Source organism: Acinonyx jubatus, chromosome D2, assembly GCF_027475565.1.
Source record: "Acinonyx jubatus isolate Ajub_Pintada_27869175 chromosome D2, VMU_Ajub_asm_v1.0, whole genome shotgun sequence".
NCBI lineage: Eukaryota > Metazoa > Chordata > Mammalia > Carnivora > Felidae > Acinonyx > Acinonyx jubatus.
Window position 1 is genome coordinate 32,034,385 of NC_069393.1, and position 17,173 is coordinate 32,051,557.

The 17,173-nt window shown below is 39.7% G+C and overlaps 1 protein-coding gene across 7 annotated transcripts in view; it reads right to left on the reverse strand.

The window, feature by feature from the left end:
• Positions 1-17,173, reverse strand: part of MICU1 (mitochondrial calcium uptake 1) — a 238,347-nt gene that overhangs the window by 82,286 nt on the left and 138,888 nt on the right. For all 7 annotated transcript variants that reach the window (XM_027062244.2, XM_027062242.2, XM_053207388.1 and 4 more), the window contains one exon: positions 4-86. In XM_027062244.2, the coding sequence (XP_026918045.1) occupies positions 4-86 (83 nt within the window). The remainder of the gene's footprint in view (positions 1-3; positions 87-17,173) is intronic.

Genomic DNA, 17,173 nt, shown 5'->3' on the forward strand with positions numbered 1-17,173 from the left:
TGCCTGTTCAAACTCCTCCATGTCTACTTCTCCATCTCCGTTCAAATCAAACATCTTGAAGGCAATTTCAAAATTTCTCTGAGGAGCTGCAGGGAGTAAGGAAGGAAAGAATGGGAGTTAAGGAGGAGGAGAGAAGGGGGGGGAAATATTTAGAAGGCATTAACTAAAAACAAAAAATCATTCCTTTAAGAAAAACAGAGAGTTAAACATTAAAATTTATTTATTTATTTATTTATTCATTTATCTATCTATCTATCTATCTATCTATCTATCTATCTATCTATTTACTGAGAGACAGAGAGAGCATGAGCAAGGAAGAGGGGCAGAGGGAGGAGAGAAAATCTTAAGCAGGCTCCACGCTCACACAGAGCCTGATGTGGGGCTCAATCCTCCAACCCTGGGATCATGAGCTGAGCCAAAATCAAGAGTCCATAGGGCATCTGGGTGGCTCAGTCTGTTAAGCATCTGACTTCGGCTCAGGTCATGGTCTCACAGTTCACAGGTTTGAAGCACAGAGCATACTTCAGATCCTCTGTCTCCCTCTGTCTGCTCCTCCCTTGTTCTCTCTCTCTCTCAAAAAAAAAATAAACATTAAAAAAAAAAAAAAGGAGCCGGATGCTCAACTGACTGAGCCACCCAGGCACCCCAAACACTAAATGTAATATCAGGTGTAATATCAGAATGCCACCATATTTATCCAGATCAATCTTGTAGCGATACTCCTTAAAACCAAAAGAGAAATTTTACTATGGCCAGTAAAGATAGCGCTTGTCTCTTTGTGTTTCAACACCAATCTAAATGCTTCAGCTTTGCTTTCTTAGAAACCATCCTCTTAACTGTATAATATTAATGTGCTGTTACTTAAATGTAGCATTATTTATCTGGGCATGAACGTCTGCTTGGGGTGAGACATATTGTGGCAAAGTAAGAGATTGAAACTCTAAGTCTTTGTCTTGCCTTTTTAAAGCCAGCTAGATTTCTAGTTTGTTCTTTCTAGTCTCTCCATTGTAAGTGCAATCGCGAGTTCAGTGGATGTCATTCAGCTATCAGGTTATTTTCTATACTACTTTGCTCATTATCACTATAGCTCTGAGGTAAGGACGAAAAGCATACTGGTATCTACTCAGCCTCCTATTTCAACCACGTCAGCTGGGTATACAAATTACTGAGCAAAGTATATGGAAATGGTAAAATAAAGCTGAAGTTTAAAAAACAAAATGAAAAATGCAAAGCTTGAGAAGATGGCGTATGTAGTTTTTTCCCCTTGGGTGAATGGCAAAAGCTCTTGAAGACTTTTTAGTATTCCTAGATCAAGAAATATAATATAAATATAATTAATACACTTGTGCATTAGAATAAAATGTAATGTCCCTCCTTCCTTACCACACTAAATGTTCTGGTAAAGAAAACAAAGTTGTTTACTTCCTTCCTTTGGTACTTCAAATTTATATAAATGTAGAGAATAAACCAAAATAAAATATCCTATATATCCTAATACTATTGAATTAAATTTTCAGTTAATATAATTTTTATTAAAAATTTTAAAGATTATGGGTGCCTGGTTGACTCAGTCAGTTAAGCATCCGACTTTGGCTCAGGTCATGATCTCACAGTTTGTGAGTTTGAGCCCCATGTTGGGCTCTATGTGGACAACTCAGAGCCTGGAGACTGCTTTGGGTTCTGATCTTCCTCTCTCTCTGCCCCTGCCCCACTCACGTTCTGTCTCTCTCTCTCTCTCTCTCAAAAATAAATTAAAAAAATAAACCTTAAAAAAAAATTAAAGATTATAGGAAACAAAAAAGCAAAAAAGGGGGCTTAGTATATTATGCATAGTTACAGAGAATCCATATTTCCATGTTACTCATGAATTTGTCAATCATAACACCTTATAGGGTTAAATTCCACTTTCAGCTAGCTAGCCAGCTAGGCTGGTGAGCTCTTGGGTTATAGGTTGCCTGGGCGAATCATGTGCCTGTCAGCTTCCCATTGCTTGCCTCACTTGATAGTGGCTTCCAACAGGCTTATTCTTCTCTAGGCCACAAACACAACTGTTACAAAGGATACAGCCAGGGGAATTAGATTTTTGTATACTTATTGTCACTTCTTAAGTTTCTCCTACTTGTCTGGAGACACCTGGGTGGCTCAGTCAGTTGAACATCTGACTCCTGATTTCGGCTCAGGTTATGATCTCATGGTTTGTGAGACTGAGCCCTGCGTTGGAGCCTGCTTGGGATTCTCTCTCTCTGCCCCTCTCCAGCTCATGATCATTCTCTCTCAAAATAAATAAACATTAAAAAAAAATTAAAAACTTTCCTACTTGATGTTGTCTTTTACTGAAGAGTTACTACTATGTGCCAAGCCTTGAGCTTGATAATTTAAAGATGTTGATTATCTGATTTAGTACACTCAACTCTGAAAGTTTTAATTTTCTTTTTATTAAAAATGTTATTTATTTTGAGAGAGAGAGAGAGAGAGAGAGAGAGAGAGAGAGAGAATCTCAAGCAGGATCCACACTGTCAACACAGAGCCCAACACAGGGCTCTGTCTCACAAACTGTGACATCATCACCTGAGCCAAAATCAAGAGTCGGATGCTTAACTGACTGAGCCACCCAGACGCTCCTGATTTTTTTTTCAACAGGGTAGACAACTGGGGCTCACTAAATGACAAGCCCCAAATTACACAGCTAATATGTGGCAGAACTGGTAAGTGAACCTAGGTCAACACTGACTCCAAAGCCCATAAACTTTTTTATTATGCTCCATGGCCTCCAACAGGGAGAGAGAGGTTCTTAACAATAATAAACACATACTCTATTTTGATATGTTTTAACCTAGACACAAAACAACAAAACATGACTCACTGATTATGTCAGTCTCTACAATAGCTGAGTTCCAAGTTCTTCATTTCAAGGACATACCATCAGAGAAACGTTGCATATGCCTTGCTTATACTTTAGACTTGGCTGCACTAATTGGAAATCCACAGGTAACATTAGATTCTCAGACAGGTTTGTCACATGTTTGAAAAAATCATGAATATGAATTGCTTTAGGCAGTAATGCATTCTTCTATCCTCCCCCCCTCATTCAAATACATCATTTGCCTATTCCTTGTAGATACCTGAGATTGTAATAACCACAGACAGCATACAGCTGCTGAGAGTTTTGAGGCGGGGGCTGGGGGCGGGGGGTGACACCATCAAACAGATGTATATAAAGGATTTCTCTGGCTACAGTGTGAATTGAAGGATGAGTTGGAAAACAAGAACCAGCTTCAGAGAAGACCGAGGAAGCTCTTGTAAATGCTGAAAATGTGAACTGGGGTGACTGCAGTGGTAATGGAGAGGAAGAAACAGATCTGAAATAAGGAGGTGGGATTATACAACTTAATGATTAATTAGCTGTGAAGAATAGACAGTAAAAAAGGCTGACAGCTTGACTGCCTTAGGCTAGCTTGCATACCATTAACCAAAAGATAAAACAGATGTAAAAGGTTCTGAGAAATAAAAGGAATTCTTTTCAGACCTGCTGAATTCAAGGGGTCTGCAGCCTATTCAGAGGAAAACACGGGGCAACTGGAAGCCAATATTTAAGGTAAAAGGAAGGAGAAAGGAAGCAGTGACAGAGGAGGTGGCATCAGGAAGAAATTAGTCCAAATGAACAGAAATGGGGAAAAATTTGGCAAAAGCCAGTCAGTACGTTGAAGCAAAGCTCAACAATTAAAGCAGCATTCCCATTCCCTATCTCCACTCATTACAGAGAGGACACAGAGTGCTTACAATTTTAGCTTTATCATAATATTTTATTCTTATGTCCTGTGAGTTTTGTGAAGGCACAGTCATCATTTAAACGACTGAATGAGTTATTTCAGCACACCATAGTTAATATATCCTCTTACAATTATGGTCATTTTACCAAAGCACACCCTGTACTTCTTTTATTATTTTTAATTTTTTAATTTTTCATTTTGAGAGAGAGCGAGAGAGCGAGAGAGCGAGCGAGCACAAGTGGGGAAGGGGCAGAGGGAGAGGGAGGACGAGAATCTCAAGCAGGCTCCATGCTCATTGTGGCCCAACGTGGGACTCAATCCCATGACCCTGGGATCATGACCTGAACAGAAATCAAGAGTCTGACACTCAACCGACTGAGCCACTCAGGCGCCTTACCCTGTACTTCTTGAGGTTTGTGTATCTTTTGATCCTGCTTACTTTCAAATAGAGTATTTGCTTATGTGGAGCTACTCAGAGTGTTTATTAAAGTGCATGCACTGATACTACTCTAGAGGCTGCGCTTCTAGTGCACTGGTCATGATAAGGCAAGTCAGGGCAGCAGCCCTGCACACTCTCGGGCCTTACCAGTCTATCAGGAAAGGTCCTTCCAGGAGTCGTTCTCTCAGCCTATCCAATCTTCATCTGCTGATCATATCAAAGCATTTAAGACAAACAAGCAAATATCCATGTGCTTTTAAGTGAAACACGCTACCCGGGAATATGCTATTAGGCAACTCTTGTACTTCCCTGTCTCCCTTTAAATGTAGGCTTCAGAGTATTTTTTTTAAAATCTAGCTGCTCTGGAAAGTTTTAAGGTGTCCAGGGTTTCTGCTAACTCATAACCTGTTTCATAGAAAGGTACTGAGAGAGGAATTCTTTTGAATCCCAGGCTACTTACAGAGTGAACAGTGAAGCTTTCTCCCACTGTGTTATCAACATAATCTACTTTTAGTACAGTGATTTCCAAAATGATCGTAATATATGTTGGAAGTGATTAAAACAATAAGATTATATTCAAAGCTCATTACTCAGAGTTCCATGACAATCTGTGCTACTAGGAAATGGAGATCCCTTAGGTCTGTTCTAGTTAAGAATCCATGTTTATATTATTCTATCATTAACAACAGTGATAAAATAACGACCCTAGATTGCTCTTGGAAGCACAGATTTTTCTGCTTTGTTTTAGTAACACACAAAAAAAGCATCTTTTTCTATATATATTAAGTCAAATATTCAGACAGCAATAACACTAGCTGTCTCAAGACTTTCAAGACTGTTCCACTTAGTGTCTTTTTAATAGAAAAGGCACAAGACTAGCCTCTAATTTTGGTTCTTCCAACAACATGAGTCATTATGCCTTAAATTCTTTTTTGGTAGTACTGACATAATAAACAAAAACATGAATAGGTTAGATTCTTATTTTCTGTTGGTTTGATTCTCCTACTACAGAATTCCTACCAGCACTATTCTTGTTTTAAAATGACGTTATAGGATAAATGAGGTAATTAATATGCAATATTAGAGAACTCTGAGTTAGAAAAAAACCCTTTAGATTATAATGAGTCTCTGTTTAATGATGAACCTGCCTACTGAATTTGTAAGGATGATCACATAACCTCTGATTATTTCTGAAAGAGAGAGAGAGGTCACCACTTCTGAGGTTCTAACCATTACTGGCCATATTAATTGAGCTTTTCTTCTCAAGCAGAACACAAATCTAATTCTGTGTAGCTCCTATAAACTGTCCTAGTTTAATTTTCTAGAGAGATAAAAAATAGATCTGCTTCCTCATCTATATGATGGCCCTCTGAAAACATAAAAACACATGATCATCTCTCTACTAAGGTTTCTCAGAAATTGCTTTCCAGAACTTTAGCATATAACAGCCCCCCTGCCCCCTCCCCTGCTTTGGGGTACTTCAGATGGTCAATGCCTCCCACAAATGCAGTATATCCTAAATGTAGTTAATCCTGGAATGACTTATCCTTTCTAGAAACAATAGGACTGCTTCTTTGCAGACTAACCCACTAGCATTCCTCTTATGTGAAGTGAAGGCTTAGTGTCTTGCTTTCTATATAACATTAGGCTTGGGGAAAGTGGGGGAGAAAAATCTGTAAGATTTGATTTCAAAATAGTATCCCTCCCTGAATTCTTCTAGGTATGATGGTTAGGGTGCAGACTGAAAGTCGTCTTTCTGCCTTTTACAGAGTAGAGGGAAAAGGTTCTCATAGTACATGTTGTAGTTGGACTGCATTTCCTTGGATGCTTTAGCCTCAGAAGAAGGGTGCTACACAAAATGAAAATATCCTAGGAATTATTTTATTTATTTATTTATTTATTTATTTATTTATTTATTTATTTTTAATTTTTTTTAACGTTTATTTATTTTTGAGACAGAGAGAGACAGAGCATGAACGGGGGAGGGTCAGAGAAAGAGGGAGACACAGAATCTGAAACAGGCTCCAAGCTCTGAGCAGTCAGCACAGAGCCTGACGCGGGGCTTGAACTCACGGACCACGAGATCATGACCTGAGCCGAAGTCAGACGCTTAACCGACTGAACCACCCAGGCACCCCTCCTAGGAATTATTTTAAACACACTTAAGCAGCAGCAGATTGATTTTCTTTTCATCAATAATAGTTGCCTTATATAAACTCTGGTTTCATTTCTGAGTAACCATTTTACAGGTAGTAAATATGATAATGTTAGCCTTTTCAGCATTTTCTAATAGTTTCATGGCATGTGTCACGTTAACGCTATAGCTAATAAAAAGGGCTGCAAATATTTGAAAAATGTAAGACTTACAGAATGACAAAAGAGAAGCACAAAGTCAAGAAGAATGTCTTTTTATAAAGTTACATATTCTACATTTGATTTTTATATACAGTTAACTGGGTATAAAGGCATATTTATGTGAAGCGAGGCATAATGAGAATATGAGTGGCTCAAAAATTTAACTCTTATACCTTCTGCTTCAACTCAGAAGCCCCATAGTTAGGCTTCCCCTCATCTTTGTTTTGTGGAATTCTCTACTGACCAAAATATACACTATTAATCTTGGCACCTGAAGTTGATGAAGATGATGAGAATAGCTACAGCATTTGCTCTGAAATCAGGCAAATAACTATTCTTGAAATACAAGATACAGGATGGCAAATTAAAAAAAATCCACATAAGGGGCACCTGGGTGGCTCAGTCGTTTAAGTGTCTGACTTCAGCTCAGGTCATGATCTCATGGTTCACGAGTTCGAGTCCCGCATCAGGCTTTGTGCTGAGAGCTCAGAGCCTGGAGCCTGCTTCAAATTCTGTGTCTCCCTCTCTCTCTGCCCCTCCCCTCCTCATGCTGTCTCTGTCTCTCTCTCTCTCAAAAATAAATAAACGCTAAAAAAATTAAAAAACATCCACATGGACTATAAGTGGTTATAGAAGATACTGTGTTATGAAATAAAGTTAAAATCAAGGTATTTTCCTGTTCCTTGTGTTAGAATTACAATTTAAAACATTGTAATGACTTTTGACTATGCTATAAATTTTAGTTCCTTACCATTTAGTGATTTAATATGTTCAAACAAGGGTTATTTATTTATTTATGATTTGAGAGTGAGAGAGAGAGAGTGTGGGGGGGGCAAGGGGGGAGGGGAGAGAGAGAGAGACAGAGAGAGAGAGAGAGAGAGACAGAGAGAGAGAGAGAGAGAGAGAGAGAATTTTAAGCAGGCTTCATGCTCAGCACAGAGCCTGGTGCAGGGCTCAATCCCATGACCGTGAGGTCACAATCTGAGCCAAAATCAAGTGTCAGATGCTCAACCAACTAAGCCACCCAGGCACCCCAAACAAGGGTAATTTAATTAGACTATTTCCTGAATATGTTTTCTGTGATTGTACAGCTATAGGAGTCCATTAAACAGGAACCAAACTATACAATATGAAATAGTGAATATTCTTCCACTTAAAACACCATATCATATCATATGCAATTCAAAATGATAAAAACTTTTCATCGCTAACTTTTTGAACATAAAGGAAATTTCTTTAGTGGAGGAAAAAAAGACAATAAGGCAATCTGAAATAGCCAAAGTTCATGGTATGTAAGTCCATCAATCTAGTTCTTCTTCTTAGCCTTGCTGTTTTAACACAGAACAGAAAAAAAATTCCCCTGGTGAAATGACAAATGCTAAGGATAAAGAAAAGAGAAATCCTAAGCCATCCAGAAGGAAAACACATTAGTTATCATAAAGAAAGAAGTATTAGGTTGTATCATAATTCTCCACAATACTTGAACACCACAGAATCTTGAGAGAAAACAATTGTAATTGAAGAATTACATACAAGTGAAGTATCATTTGCTTACATTAGTGACAGAAGATATTCTCAGACATGCAAGAACTTTAAAATTGTATAACTCATACACCTTACTAACATTACACAAAAAACAGAAGCACAAGTCTTGAGCAAGCGTCAGTAAACTCTGCCCTCTTGGCTAGCCATTGATTTATGTAGTGTCTATGGCTGCTTTTGAGCTACAGAGGCAGAGTTGAGACCTTAGTAGTTAAGTAGAAGTAGGTGTCATGGCTAGCAAGCCTAAAATATTTATCTTGCCCCTTAAGAAAAAGTTGGCAATCGCCAGTTGAGGAAATTCTTCAGCCAACAACAAAGATCCATCAAAATAAAGAAATAAAGACAGGGAAGATGAGATCAATTAGGAAGTGAGCAATAAATTAAGTGAGCAATAAAATCCGTAGAACAGAGTTAAGCTTAAATAATGGTTATTAATACAATAATAATCATGGCATCTGGCATTTATTAAATGTTATTTATTATGTATAGGCACTTTCTATGAATTATTTAATCCTCTCAACCGCTCTGTGACATCGTATTATACCCACCCCCCGTTAAAGAAGAGTAAACTAAGGTACAATGTGTCCAGGGTCGCAGAGCCAGAATTCAAATCCAGACAGCCTACTAGAGCATGCACTCTTGGTTATTCTCCCCAAATATAAAATACATAATAATGAAATATGAGAAGCATCCTTGAAAGAGAAAGTATGTAATGTAAAGTCATTTATAAAGAAATACTGTGGAAGTGTTCCTGGGTGGCTCAGTTGGTTAAGCATTCAACTCTGAATTTTGGCTCAGGTCATGATCTCAGGGTTCATCAGAGTGAGCCCTGTGTTGGGCTGTGCTGACTGCTTGGAGCCTGCTTGGAATTCTCATTCTCTCTCTCTCTCTCAAAGTAAGTAAAATAAACTTAAAAAAAAGAGAAAGAATGTGGAATAGAAAAAACTACCAGATTATTAAAAAGTAAACTGAGTAGAGAGAAGAAAGTGAAAGGAAGCTAAACGTCTCAGCGTCTAACAGGGGCGACTGGGTGGCTCAGCTGGTCAAGCATCTGACTTCAGCTCAGGTCATGATCTCAAGGTTTGTGAGTTCAAGCCCTACGTTGGGCTCAGAGCCTGGAGCCTGCTTCAGATTCTGTGTCTCATTCTCTCTCTACCGCTCCCCCAGTTCCGCTCTGTCGATCTCTCAAAATCAAATGAATGTAAAAAAAAAAAAAAAAAGAAATGCATGACTTCATCCTGGATTAAAAAAAGTCATGTTGCACCTCTCCCCCAAGAGATGTCCCTACCACCAGTGGAATAGCTGACTGGGTAAGTGAGACCTCTAGTAAGGAGGAAGAAGGAAATGGGAAGGAAAAGTCCCCTAGAGCCACTCATATGTACACCAGGACTCTCCCTCTCCTCATTTATTTATTGTGTGGTTCCCCATGACCATCCTTCCATCCCAGTGATCACTGCTAAGGCTCACAATGAATAAGATGAAGCCCATCTTCTGCTGTGCAAAATTGACATGGTCCAACCATTTATCACTTCCATGACCAAAGTGACCCAAATGACTCCCTCCTTCATTTCTAACCCTTGAAGAGGCTCCGTCTGACCGAGTCCAGAGAATTATTTTTACAGCGTGCCTCCTCTAATTACAGGGTGTTGCTACTACATTTTAATTGGGACTGCTAAAACCATCCAAAAGGCACTAACACTCCCAAGAGTTTCTTTCTAGGTCCCTTGGAGATACCTCTGGGGGGTAACCAAAACACTAACTGAGAATAAAAGAAAGAAAAAGGGGAAGGAGGTCTTTTACAATACAAACTGCTATAAAAGCTTCAGGAGAAACACAATGCCTAGAGCAAAGGTTTAAAAGAAAAAAAAAAAAAAACCCAGCAAGAAAGCTCAGAAACAGAAGGTGAGAGAAGACCAAATAAATCACAACAGAGTTAAATGAACTAAACTCCTCTATTAAATGACAAATGCCGCCCTCCCAAGACAAAGGCTCTCAGATTGGATCAAACCATGTTATTTATAAGAAATGTATCAAAAACAAAATAGTATAGAAAGATAAAAAAACTTGTTGAAAGTGGAGTATTGAAGTCTCCTAATATTTTTTTTAAACGTTTATTTATTACTGAGAGACAGACAGAGACACAGCATGAGCATGGGAGGGGCAGAGAGACAGGGAGACACAGAATCTGAAGCAGGCTCCAGGCTCTGAGCTGTCAGCACAGAGCCCAACACAGGGCTTGAACTCACAAACTGAGAGATCATGACCTGAGCCGAAGCTGGAAGCTTAACTGACTGAGCCACCCAGGCTGAAGTCCCCTAATATTAATGTATTGTCAATTACTCCCTTCAGATCTGTTGATATTTGCTTAATATACTTAGGTGTTCTAATGTAGGATGTATGTGTATTTAAAATTGTTATAACCTCTTGGGGCGCCTGGGTGGCGCAGTCGGTTAAGCGTCCGACTTCAGCCAGGTCACGATCTCGCGGTCCATGAGTTCGAGCCCTGCGTCAGGCTCTGGGCTGATAGCTCAGAGCCTGGAGCCTGTTTCCGATTCTGTGTCTCCCTCTCTTTCTGCCCCTCCCCCGTTCATGCTCTGTCTCTCTCTGTCCCAAAAATAAATAAACGTTGAAAAAAAAAATTTAAAATTGTTATAACCTCTTGATAAATTAACCCCTTTATCATTATACGATGACTTTGTTTCTTGTTCCAGTTTTTGACTTAAAGTTTATTTTGTCTGCTACAAGTATAGCTATCCCTGTTCCCTTCTGGTTTGCATTTGTATAGAATATCTTTTTGCATCCCTGCACTTTGAATCAATGTGTTCCCTTTAGCAGAAGTGAGTTCCTTGTAGGCAGCATATGGTTGGGTCTTGTTTTCTACAAATTTAGCAACTATCTGCCCTTTGTTTGGAGAACTTAACCCACTTATTTAAAGTAATTATTATTATTATTTTAATGTTTACTTATTTTGAGAAAGTGTGTGTGCACATGACCGGGGAGGGGCAGAAAGAAAGGAAGAGAGAGAGAATCCCAAGCAGGCCATGGTGCTATCAGTGCAGAGCCCCAAGGTGGGGCTCTAACCCAGGAACCATGAGATCATGACCTGAGCTGAAATCAAAAGTCAGACACTCAACTGACTGAACCACCCAAGTGCCCCTTATTTTGTGGTCACTATGAGACATAATTGAAACATCTTACAGACATAACAGTCTTTTTTTTTTTTTTTTTTAAGTAGGCTTCATGCTTAGCGCGGAGCCCAACGCAGGGCTTGAACTCATGATCTGAGATCAAGACCTGAGCTGAGATGAACCAACTGAGCCACCCAGCCACCTCAATAGTCTATTTTTTAAATTAATTACTTAATCTATCTATCTATCTATCTATCTATCTATCTATCTATCTACCTACCTACCTACCTACCTATATATCTATCTTTCTTTCTTTGAGAGAGGGGGAGAGAGAGCACATGCAAACATGTGTGGGGGGGTGGGCAAAGGAACAGGGAGAGAGAGAATCTAAGCAGGCTCCATGCCCAATGTAGAGCATGAGGTGGGGCTTGATCTCACAACCCTGAGAGCATGATCTGAGCTGAAATCAAGAGTTGGATGCTTAACCGACTAAGCCACCCAGGTACCCCTAGACAGTCTACTTCGAAATGATAACTTAATTTCAATTACATACAAAATTTGTACCCTTCCCTCTCAACATTTTGTTTTTGATGTCACAATATGCATCTTTTTATATTGTATATGCATTATGTGTGTGTATAAATTATTGTTGTTATAGCTAATTTTAATACTTTTGTCCTTTAGCCTTTATACTAGAGTTGAGTGGTTAACACATCACCATATTACTGTATTAGAGTAGTCTGAATCTAACTATAGACTTACCTTTACCAGTGTTTTCTGTATTTTCATGTTACTAGTTAGTGTCTTTTTATTTAAACATGAAGAACTTTCAACATTTCTTATAAGGTAGGTCCAGTGGTAATGAAGTTCTTCAGCTTTTGTTTGTTATGGAACATACTTATTTATCTCACCTTCATTTTTTGGAGGGTAAATTTTCTGGGTAAAGTATTCTTGGTTGGCTTTTTTCTTTCAGTTCTCTGAATATATTACTCCATTCTCTCCTGGCCTGCAAGGTTCCTGCCGAGAATTCAGCTGATAGCCTTATAGGGGATCCCTTGTATGAAAAATTTGTTTTCTCTTGCTACTTTAAACATTCTATCTCTGTGATTTTAGTCAGTTTTATTATAATGTGTTTTGGAGAAGATCATTTTGGATTGAAATTTTGTGGTGGCCTATTAGCTTCATGAACTTGAACGTCCAAATCCCTCTCCAGGTTTGGGAAGGTCTCAGTCATTATTTAAGCTTTCTACCCCCTTTTCTCCTTCTCTTCTCCTTCTAGGACTCCAACGATAGGTAGATTATTTCTCTTCATGGTGTCCCATAGGTCCAGTAGGTTTTCTTCATTTCTTTTCATTCTTTTTTCTTTTTGTTCCTCTACTGGATACTTTCAAACAATGTCTTTGAGCTCACTGATTCTTCTGCTTGGTCCAGTCTGCTGGAGCTCTTCTTCAGTTCAGCCATCATATTCTTAAGCTCCCAAATTTGTTTGGTTCTTTATGTTTTATATCATTGTGTTCTTTTATTGTTTTTCTGATTTTGTTATTTATCTGTGTTCTCTTATAGCTCTCTGAAGATATTTATTTATTTTAATTTTTTTTAATGTTTATTTATTTTTTTTGAGAGAGAGAGAGAGAGAGAGACAGAGCATGAGCAGAGGAGGGGCAGACACAGAATCGGAAGCAGGTTCCAGGCTCTGAGCTGTCAGCACGGGACCTGATGCGGGGCTCGAACTCACAAACTGTGAGGTCATGACCTGAGCCGAAGTCGGACACTCAACTGACTGAGCCACCCAGGTGCCCCTCTGAAGATATTTAGAACATCAATTATGTTGAATTCTTTGTTAGATAATTCCTGTGTCTTCATTTCTTTGTGGTCAGTTACTGGAATTTTTCTTTGGTGAAGTCATGTTTTGGTGCTTTTTCTTGATTCCTATTGTGTAGGTGTCTGTGCATTTGGACAAACAGTTATCTTTTCCACTTTAAGAACTGACTTGTGTAAAGGAAGACCTTTGCTGAGGGTGGGGCACACATCCTGGTGGGGGAGGGTGCCAAGTGCAGGGGTGTGTAGTGGCTCTGGGTCCAGATGTGGTGGTGACTCATTGGCTCAGGATGCTGGGGTCTACAGTATTGCCGATTGCATAGTCCTTTGCAAGAACTGCAGCGGATCTGCTGAGGCTGCAATGGTTGTTGGTGTCCTTGGGCAGCACCTCTAGATCTAGCAGGTAGGAACCAGGGCAGGCAGTGGTAGCAGCTGGAGTGACAGTGGGCACACACTCAGCTATAGGAGCCAGCTGCAGGGGCCTGTAGTGGCAGGGGCCAGCTACAAACACACACATAGTGGTGGGGCTAAGGCAAGCAACAAAGGCCAGGACCAAGTGGCAGTTATTGTGGCCCTGGCTGTTACACTGCACTACTGTGGCTGCTGGGTCTTGTCACAGGTGCAACAGCAGTGGAAATGAATGTCTTGAGTCAACTCATGGGCATGCAGGCACACAGGTGGAGGGATTAGCTGCAGGTGAGCCCAGTGGTACAGGCCAGTGACAGGAGACAGGGCCAGGTCCAGGGCCAGGACCACAAATAGCTGTGGAAACCTTGGCTACTGGCATGTACTCTCATGGCTACAGGATCTTGCCACAGGTGCAGACACAACAATGGAGGCAGGTGAAGGGCATCAGACCAGCAGTATGCAACAGCACAGCTAGAGGGATTAGCCTTGAGTGCATGCAGTGGTGGGGATTAGCTGGAGGGGTCTAGGCTGGAGTATATGTGCAGCCTCAGAGGCTTGGGCTGACTGCTAGTGTGGGTCCCAGGCTCCAGTGGAGAATGGGGTGGGAAGGGTAGTTGGCATCAATGAATACGAATATTTTGGGGGCAAAATCCAGTGAAATCTGCAGGAAGTATGTGGTAGCTGTGTTGGCCATTGGTACCTTCATTGGTGAAAGCTGCTGGGGTCTTCTACAGAGCAGATCGCTGGGAATCCCAGTCACTCCATGTCTGGTAGTGATATCCCTGCTTTTCTTCCTCATTTCTAGTCAATTCTCTACATCTCCTTTTTGCTGGTCTCTGGGTGGGGTGAAACTGAAGCAAGTCCTTTGTATAGTGACCTGAAAGGCTGGGGAAGCTGACTGGTCATTTCAGTCTTCCGTTTTCAGCGAGGGGAATTCTGTATAGATCTGGAGTTCCCTCTTGGTGCTGAGCAGTGCTGGCTTGGGGGATGGGATGGCATAGGCAAATGGAGATGTTTATCCTTCCTTTTGTGTGATTATTCACAAATTATTTGTTTCACTGTGTTAGTGACGTTTCTTAAGTGGACTCCAGAGCTCTCCCAGAGCCACTTCTGTTTGTGGATAGCTATCTAATTGTCGATCTTTATTGGGAGGGACGGAGGCTGGGTTCTCCTGTTTCCTTGTCTTTGCAACATCACTAAGTGGGGCCCTCCTCTGGTGAATCCATTTCTGGATCTCTATTCTTCTTTAGAGAAGTTTCTGGGATTTCAACATCAGGTCATATTCTTATCTTTAAGAATCTTATTATACTGCTACCACATCCACTGTATGAAGCTCACCATTTAGGAAATCTTACAGACCTACAAATATCTTGAAAGTATTTCTAGAACTATTACGGGAACTTATAGGTCATTTATGATTTAGTGTGAATTCATTTAATCTGAAGACTTAATTTTTTTTTTAAGTTTATTTATCTTTCCTAGTAATCTCTACAACCAACACGGGGCTCGAACCCCATGATCTTGACCTCAAGATCAAAAGTTGCATGCTCCTCTGACTGTGACAGCCAGGCACCCAAGATTTAATTTTTAATTTTAATTTTTTTAAAGTTTACTTATTTACTTTGAGAGAGAGAGAGAGCAAGGGAGGGACACAGAGAGAGAGAGAGAGAGAGAGAGAGAGAGAGAGAACCCTAAGCATGGGGCTCTATCTCACAAAATGTGAGATCACGACCTGAGCCAAAATCAAGAGTCAGACACTCAACTGACCAAGCCACCCAGGTACCCCTAATTTTTTAAAACTTAAATTTGTTGTATTGTGAGAAAGGCAATTGTGTCTTTTGGAATGATGGTTGAGGAGAGACAAATACAGATATTCCTCTGATAGCTTAGCACAAAGCTGGCTTTGTAGATTTGAATTAGCTCAGTGAAAGAAGAGGCTGATATCACCCATGGAGTGGAAGCCCCCTCTTTCTAACAAGACCACTTTGTCAACCAGGATGCTCTTACTGTTACACAACAACCTGGATGTTCCCTGCCTCCCATCCCTGTAATTATAGAGAGTTATGGGGCAGTATCTTTTTCCTAGAGCCCTTTTCATGATATGTTTCAGCAGTGTCCGGTCCAACAAAGCACATTTTTCTGCTAAATGGTATAAAGATGGGGACTGGGTAATTTTGCTGCTTTTCTGCCTGTGGGTTGCTCCACTATTTTAGATTCCATTTAGACTACATAGTGCCAGTAGTATTTATGACGGTGTTCCTTTTGTATAACAAAGGGGAAAAGTAATTCTTTTTGGATGAAGAATTTCCTAGAAGGCAGAGAATTTAGTCTACTTTGACACTGAAGACCAAGTCTTTTCCCTTCAACTTGTCTTGGTATAGATCTAAAGGCTTCCTTCCACCTGTGGAAAGAACTCAGGAAAGAAGGAAGCCCTATGTGTCTAACTGATTATGTTCCACTAGTGGAAAACCTACAGAGCCAAGCATAAATCAGATTTAAGAGCAGGGTTACTCCTAGAAAAGGCCAGGAAAGGATCTCCTGATGAATTCTGCAGAAAACAAGAAGACAGATGACCCCATCTGTGAGAACAATGGTGTTAAGATAAAACAATGATCTGCTTTGAAGACTTTCTCCTCTGGGTGCTAAAACAAGCTGAATCAACAAGATCATTCTGGCTCCTGTACTGAGAATGGGCTGTAGAGAAGCAAGTGTGATAAAAGGATGACTAGTTAGGAAGGTACTAAAATAATCGAAGAGACATGAGAGGACAAGGAAAAATGGTGGGATTCTGGATTATTTCAAAGTAGAGCTGACAGGATTTGCCACAGATCAGAAATACAAATATTCAGACTATTTTTCAAATACACATGCAAACACACACACATATTTTTTCTTTTTTCCCAAAATGGAATCATGCAATATATATATTTTGACTCATCAATACCTTGTGAACATTTTTCTATGCTAATAAATCTCTGTATTACATACATAATATTAAGTGCTATACTGAACTTCATTGCATAGATTTATTGTAATGTGTTCAGCCATCTGATATATGAGTTCTTTTCAATGTATTTTTGACCATCAACATCATTATACACGTGATCATTTTATTATATATATATTAATATATACTATATATATTAATATATATTATATATTATTATATCATTTTATTATAAGTCTAACTTATAGAAATGAAATTGCTAAGCTAACGGGTTAGCACTTCTGAAAGTGTTTGATAAACACTGACTGTCAAGATTCTGAAAAGGCATGCCAATAATTTATGCTCTTATATATATAGTCAATTACATTTAAGTGTCAGTCCAGTAGTTAATTTTCATGTGCAAATGGATACCCAAAATGGTACACTATGATTTTGGTAGTCAAATGAGAGTAGGAACAACTAATTGTTCCCTTCAAGAGAACATAACCAACCCTAATTTTTACCCCAGTTTCTCAGAGCTCTAAAGGACCTCACCTTTGAGAGTGATTTCAGTTTAGGAAAGATTCATTCAACTCATAGAGGACTAAGCCCAAGTCTAAGCTGGTCTAACTGTAAGGCAGAGTGGGGGATAAAACTTCCCCAGATGCAAGGTACAGCCATGATGCCCATGATTTACTGGTCTATAGTCTGTCACAGGGTAGCCAGGACCCCAAGATACAGGGGGTAGAGGGCAGGGGTAAGGCTGCTATTCCCAATAGCACTTACT